This window comes from Glycine soja, chromosome 10 (genome assembly GCF_004193775.1).
Source record: "Glycine soja cultivar W05 chromosome 10, ASM419377v2, whole genome shotgun sequence".
Taxonomy (NCBI): domain Eukaryota; kingdom Viridiplantae; phylum Streptophyta; class Magnoliopsida; order Fabales; family Fabaceae; genus Glycine; species Glycine soja.
Genome location: NC_041011.1, coordinates 41,207,803 through 41,215,264, shown reverse-complemented (window position 1 = coordinate 41,215,264; position 7,462 = coordinate 41,207,803). Strand labels below are relative to the sequence as shown.

The 7,462-nt window shown below is 34.4% G+C and overlaps 2 protein-coding genes across 2 annotated transcripts; both read right to left on the bottom strand.

Moving 5' to 3' along the window:
- Window positions 1-174: 174 nt before the first annotated feature.
- Window positions 175-1,687, bottom strand: LOC114372571 (sec-independent protein translocase protein TATA, chloroplastic-like). Its single transcript, XM_028330209.1, has 2 exons — window positions 1,190-1,687; window positions 175-440 (listed from the first exon to the last, which is right to left on the bottom strand). Exons 1-2 carry the CDS (start codon window positions 1,469-1,471, stop codon window positions 303-305), a joined length of 420 nt encoding a protein of 139 aa, XP_028186010.1. The 5' UTR covers window positions 1,472-1,687; the 3' UTR covers window positions 175-302.
- An 850-nt stretch (window positions 1,688-2,537) lies between these two features.
- LOC114372291 (light-inducible protein CPRF2-like) lies at window positions 2,538-5,748 on the bottom strand. Its single transcript, XM_028329777.1, has 6 exons — window positions 5,220-5,748; window positions 4,406-4,502; window positions 3,904-4,123; window positions 3,406-3,481; window positions 3,169-3,294; window positions 2,538-3,106 (listed from the first exon to the last, which is right to left on the bottom strand). The coding sequence occupies exons 1-6, from the start codon at window positions 5,571-5,573 to the stop codon at window positions 2,726-2,728; spliced, it is 1,254 nt and encodes a 417-aa protein (XP_028185578.1). The 5' UTR covers window positions 5,574-5,748; the 3' UTR covers window positions 2,538-2,725.
- Between the last annotated feature and the right edge of the window lie 1,714 nt (window positions 5,749-7,462).

Genomic DNA, 7,462 nt, shown 5'->3' with positions numbered 1-7,462 from the left:
CCGGTAAGCTAGTTTTTAGGTTTGAATTAAGTTTAAACACAAATTCTAAGAAGCATGGTCATATTCACAAGTCATACAACTCTGTTCTTCCTCCTTCATTTGTAAAAGTGCAGCTATCCCATGGTTGTTTCCGATTGATAGTTAGAAAGAAAGAAAATTAAAGAATACTTGCACTACAGAAAACACGACTTGATTCCACTCTGGAAAAGCAAAACTATTAAATGTCAATTTTAGAATAATGTTTCTTTTAAATGTATAAGTCCACCAGGGTTTTTACCAAAATATGTCTGCTCTACTACATCTCATACATTATCTTTAGTAGACACCTTAGTCTCTTGCTCCTCCTGTTTACTCGCAGCAATTGGTTTCTCAGCAGCAGTAGGGTTCTCTTCTGTAGAATCAGGTTCCTTTTTAATCTCGGACTCAAACTCCTTTGCTGCCTGCAAGATTTTAAAATCTATTAAGTAACGACCAATTAAGGGCAATGTAACTGTCTGTTTGTTTGTTTTGTTGTTATATTTTACTTTTACCTTACAGTTTAGACTTTAGAGTAGACACCTATATATGCAGAAAGTCCTCAATAAATCTCATGTGAAATAGACAAATTGTTGAGTTAGAAATTTTGCTCAAATTGAATCCGAATTTAAGTGAATGACAAAAGGACTCTTTTGCAGAGGATAGTCAAGGTTTCCAAGGATCATTAACGGGGGTTGTCACTCTTGCTTTTTTTTTCTTAATTTTATTCGTCTTTTTCCATGAGTAGCTAAATCTCTTTAGTTACACATTGATGCAATTTGGATTATTACTCGTATCTATGGATGAGTATGACTTGGTTTTAAGCCTTTATTACTTGTACAATAAGCTATACTTGTGTTGTGGTGGATGTGAACTGTGAAGTTGTGAACAACAAAAATCTTGAATCCAATCTCACTTTAATTAAGCCACAAACAGGGAGCCAGTTAAAGAAGTAATTCTTCCTCACACAATACAGACTTTATTTTCTTGAATTATGAGTTGTAGTCATGGGCAAGGCATGAGGCTCTTCTAAATTTTTTCAACTATCATGTGCTAATTGAGTGAATGAGGTTTCACAATATGTTACATTGCAACTGCAACTTGCAAGTGTAGTAGCTGCTCTATATACATAGCAAAAACGTGTAACTCAAAACAGAATATGGCTAAAACGGACCTGTTGGAAGCTCTTAATAGTTTTGCCGAGGGAGCGACCCACTTGGGGCAAATTCTTGGGTCCGAAAGCGAGGGCAGCAACACCGGCAATAACGGCGAGTTCGGGCAAGCCCAATCCGAACAAAGCGTTGCAAGTTAGAGCCTTACTTCTTCGGGTGCTGATTCTAGCTTTCCTCGAGTTAGCGTTAGAGTTGGTGGCCAAGGAGGAAGAGGAGGAAGAGTAACCAAGTCTCGAGGTAACTAAAGAAGAAGAAGAAGGAGAAAGAGAAAGGGTCAAATCCATGTTGGTGTGATTCTATTCTCTGGCTTTGGCCAAGAGATTATCAGCAGCAGAAACAAGATTGTTTCGACAACAGAGTCAGGTAGCGGGTGGGGTGGGATTGCTTCAAGAGTTTTTATTGGTTCACCCCAATCTTACTTGGGATTGCATATTATCCATAATATTATTGCTTCCGTGACTGCGTATCAAAAACACTTGGTTGGAAGAGAAAACAATTTCTCTACGTTTCAGAGACCTATTCTCATAACTGTAAAATATTTTGCTTTCAGAAAAAAAAAATTATTAACTCCGATTTTTTTTTTTAAAAAATAAAATTGTTCAAATGCTTTCTGTTGATCGTCGACGATTATCTTGATTGGGAATATCACGTCCAGGAAATGTGCCACAGAATGTGCTAGTTAATAACGCATATCATTAAGAATGCTTGAGAATTGTATATCCTCTTGATGAATAATTTCATAATTTTACTTTTCGGTTTTTTGAAATATTAAATGTTTTTAATTTTATTAAAATTCTGTATTAATTTTTTTAAAATTAAATATTAAATATCCTCTATATATAAGTTCTGAATATAAACCTCCTCACACTTTAGTCAGACACATATTAAGGATATATACCAAAACAATTTGCATGCCATAACACAAAATAGCGAAAAGAACATCATTCAAAACTCCACTTAAAAGAACATAAAAAAAATACTACGAACTGTTATCCAAAAAAATTCTACGAACTAGTATTAAAAAATAGATTATCTAGTATTAAAATGTTTAATAAATACTAAATACTAAATAAAGTTACAAAAAATTGTTTAACAAAAAATTTATGATAAGTTACACAAGTCAACCTTATCCTTTTCTTTTTTTTAAAATAAGTCAATTTTAAACTTTCAAATAGGCTCATTTAAATAAACAAATCAGACTTAAGTAACTCCTTATTTTTGCAAGTCTAAATTTCCAGTTCTCGACTAGATTAGTTTACATCCCTAGTTTCCCATCATAAGACCAAATACGATCGTGAGGGTATTTACTTGAAAAAAATTCGCAGGGATTAAGAATTGTTAAACTAGAAAGAAGGTAAAGTTCATTTTATATTATTTTTATAAAAAAAAAAAAAAAAAAAAAAACGGGGTGCACTAATTGAATCCAGCATCATGTGCTCCATCAAATGATTTACAATGTATTCCAGAAGAATAGGCAACAGAAATAACTGTTTTAGAATAATTTTTTGGCAAAGCAACCTTAAGATCTGGCTACTTAGTTACTGCTCAGATGGAGGTCCACCACGAATCCGCTTCTGAAGATGTTCCAAGCTAGCCACCCGCTGCAGGGATGCTGTTTGACCTATCTTGTTCCCACCTACCACTGCTGCAGCGTTCTGCTGCTGCACATTTTCAATTGAAGAAATGCCCCCCAAACCATTGTTGACTATCTGATCATGACTGGGAATAGGATTATTCAATGTGGGTTGATAGAAGTGATGATGTGGATCATCTTGCACAGGAACAGATGCATCAGCTGAAGTGTCTGAAGGGCTTCTTCCATCAAATGATGGCAGGCCCAATGATGATATATCAGACATGGCATGAGGCATTGGGTTCAACCCAGTAATTCTTTTGACGGTCTCTTCAGCCATCTTCACCTAAAAATGAGAATAACATGTTAGAAAGGGCCAGTAAGTTTAAGTATAAAGTAGAGCTTTACCTTTGCTCTTAATGTTTCAACATCAGCTTTTAAAACTCTGTTGTCAACAGCAGAGTCGCTGTATTTCTGACTAACATCAGTAAGGCGCTTTAACAAGGTAGAATTTTCACCTCTTAATTGAGAAACCTATGATAGAATAAAATGTCAGAAAGCATCAATACTTCCTTCCATGGGAGGACTAACCGTCCAACACACCAAAGGGGGCATAAACAAATCTATAGAATATAATATACACACCTGTGTTTCTAGGTCAGTTAAATGAGCCTGCTTTCTTCTTCTAGAGCGACGGGCTGACTCCCTATTGGATAGCATCCTGAGATATAAAATGTAACTATTAGGCATTGAATTAACCGAAGCATAATTTGTCCCCCAGTTGAACTTGCCACCAGTATAAAATTTGTTCAACTTACTGCATAAATTAGAAGATTCATCATTCATAATCCCTTTAAGAAAAATGCAACAACCCCAACAGATTACGCACAATTTGTTGGAAAAAAATAATAATAGAGTAAGCAGCATTACTCTCACTTCAAAGATCTAATGTGATACTGGATACAACTTTTCTGGCATGCAAATCACTAAGTTCACTTAGCAGGAGCTGGCAAATCCTACTGAGTAAAACAAACTTCTAAATCACTCCGAACACAAATACATGATAGTACATTTAACTCCTGAGTATACAAGAAGCACTGGCATTTTCTAAACAAAGTCAGGTAATTTTGAGAATATTGTTACCTCCTTACTCGTTTTACATCAGCAGGGTCTGTGTTGTCATTCATAGATGTCTCTCCCTCAATGTCCTCATCATCTGACTGTTCTCTTGATGATCCACTTGTAGATGGCCTAATTGCAACAGCAGGTTTCTTTTGTATGGCAGGTATGGAAGGAATCCCAACTGGTGCATTGGTATCTTTATCTTGTAACTTAGATTGATCATTTCCAGAAGGAATAGATCCTACATAGACAGATACATTTGACATAATTCAATAGGTGTTATCCATATAAAGAGAAATAAAAATCAAACCCTAAAGCTACTTAATGAAAGAGAGCAATAGTTTTCTGACTAAAATAAAATGTTAGATATAGATCATGCATTCATCCTACTCATGCAACTGTTGCTAATAGCTACTAATTTATTTTGCATTCAGCATTCAGGCAACTCTACTTTACTTACTGACCCTGTATTGTCATTAAACTTTTTTAATACATGTATGCATAAATATTTACCAATTCAAACCTTTAGAAGTAGTCTGAGATCCAACTAGAGAAGGATTAGTCGGCTGTGATCCACCATCAGAAAAAGGGGACGGGTCTTGAGATTTAGCCAAAGATCCCTATTGAATGAGTAGGGGAAAACATTAGATACTGGCTCAATTCTCAGTGGGAAAATATGAGAAAAAGTAGATGTAAATATAAAGCCGTTTATGGTAGCCATTGAAGACCTTTTCTTTGGATGCTTCATCCTAATTCCTGTATAGCTATTTGTTGAAAGAACACACTGACAATTTCAACTGATTTGTACCCGAGGAAGTAAAAAACAGACAAATACATCAGTATTCAATCAGTATCACTCTGAATTACTACATAATAAATAAACCACCAAATTCATCCTTAAACTATTACTCTCTCTCCTAAATAGTCTCTAAAGTAACAAAACTACTTACAGTAATTACTAAAATATTGAATATTCTTCAGTTTAACCCCTATGAGTTAATGTATTTCATTGAAGTTTGAGGACTAAATTGAAGGATTTTTTAATATTTAAGAGACGACTTATCATGTTTTCTGATACTTGAAGTTCTAGGAGCATTAACTAAGGAATAGTTGCGCATGAACATGTTATATAACATATATTGCGTACAAACTTTATGCATATGGAATTAAAATGGCGAATTGACTTTAAGAATATTGATTTAGGTTTTAATTGAAACATAAAGCACACTTTACAAAAGTTCCATAAGGAGATCCCGGAATGCAAATAGAAAAACGAGGAGGCAAAAAAGAGATCCAAATCGGAAGCATTGGAGGAGGAAGAAAGGGGAAAGAATTACCCTAGTCATGGCGACGGCGGCGCATGCGAGGTTGAGCTTGCTCTTGAGAAAGGCCTGGTATTCCTCGGAGTCAAGGGCCACGGGACCAGGGTCACTGGGCAGAACGCCGCCGTGTGACGGAGGCGGAGGGGTGGGTTTGGGCTGATCATCGATCTCCACGAATACGACGTCGGCGGGGGAGGAAGAAGACGGAGGAGAGGGTGCGGAGGCGGAAGCTTCCTGGATGAAGCGCTGAAAGGCCCACTCGGAGGCGCTGCGGCTCATCTGAGAGGAGGTGTTGGCGCCGGAGACGGGGATCGGAGGCGGCGGCCAGAAATGATCGGAGATATCGTCCACTGAGAATACCCTATCCATATCGTATCGTATCGTACGTCTCCTTTCCTTTGATTCTGTGTGATGCGATGGGGATGGAGGGAGGCACGCAGCTACACAAAAGGAGAGGCCCGGGGCATATTGGTCAAAATGAAAATAGTACAATACCGGGGCCAGGGCATTCCATATTTTCTTTCCTATCGACCAGTAACAGTACTCCTATACACCAATCACCATGCAACCAACCACTAGCTTTTTATTAAACGTTTCCTTCTAAATAATTACAAATATTTAATCTTTTCAAATAACTAAATAAATAAAATATCATAAGCAGATTTATAATTATTCTTATTTTACATGCATGTTGATGTGATGTAAGCTCAAGAATAATCAAAGCTTAAATTTTGTTATTCCGACACGATGGTAAAAGAAATAATGACATTGATAAAAACTAAGATTTCAGAGGAAATTTCTGTCAAAATCATCTTTTGAATGTGAGTGAGTAATTAAAAAAAAAAAGTTTAAGGATTAATTAAAATAAAATTCAAATTTAGGATATTTATTAAAAAAGGGAAACCTAATACTCTTTTCCCTTTTAATTTTATACTTTTATAATTGTATAGTTTATACATATAGTATGTTATGATTAATAATAAATCATAACCATGCTCCATTCTCTCACCAACCCCAAGCTGATTTGGCTAAACAAAGGACTTGGTGATTAGTAGCTGAACAAATTGTGTCGAACTAGTCCTATTTAGTATATTGACTTTTTACTGTGTTAAGTTCAAGAGCTGATTAAATCATATGATCCTATCAATTTTTTTGGGAAAATAAGAATTAAAACAAACTTATCTTATGAATACCTCTATAATGATTTATGCCTGGACCCGTTTTTCAAAGGTGTAATAAGATTGACCTAACGTATATTGCCATTACATTAATTAGTGGATTAAGATGGATTGATATTTTTTTTTGTAAAATAAAAAATGAATGAATTTTACAAGTTTAAGTTTTGTAGATAAAAAATATAATAAAAAATATCTCATAAAAAGTTATGAACGCGATTCATTAGTAGGAATTAATCATTGAGATAAATATTTCTTACCAACTTCTTGATTAACCTAAAATAAAAAAGATCATTTTCTTAATTCTTTAAGATGGATTGATGTAATTTGTCATCTTTAATTCTTATTTTTGTTGTTGGTAATTATAAAAGTATTGAATCACTATTTTATACTTTTTATTTTTTAAGTAAAAAATAAAAATGTTTAATATTTAAAATATTAAATGATATAGAAAAAATATATAAAATTGTTTGTGAATTTTTTTTTCAACAATCATATTTTAAAGCTTGTTTGGTTCCGCATCTTTCCTCTTATATTCGCATTTATGACGAAAAATTTGGAAGCTACAAAGAGTAGGTTTGCAGCGGACACCCAATATATAAAATTGACACAACATTCAAAATTTTAACCAAACACCCAATAAAAGGATCTAATTTTTTTCAATCCAGTTATCCATATAAGGAAGAGGGTTATGTTGTGTCCTGCTGGTGTATGGTAAATTTTCAGTACAGATTTATGAACTGTAAAAATCTGTCTTACTCGCATCATACGATAACTTTATAAATAAGATCAAAACTTTATATTTTTTGAGAAAAAATAAGATCAAAACTTGATAATAGTACTACCATTTTACATTTTACATTTTCAAATGAAAATGAATTTATGAATATGGCTGATACATTTGTCTTATTCATCCATTTTGGTTGGTCTTCTTCTGCATCCTAATCCGAATATCCATCTATTTATATTCAAAGTCATCCAAGCTCAATAGGTCGCTTTCTTCAACCAATTGAGAACTTCGAATTTTGGAATCACTCTACATGGAAAATATTTAATATCAATACCAGGTGCATGTATTTACCT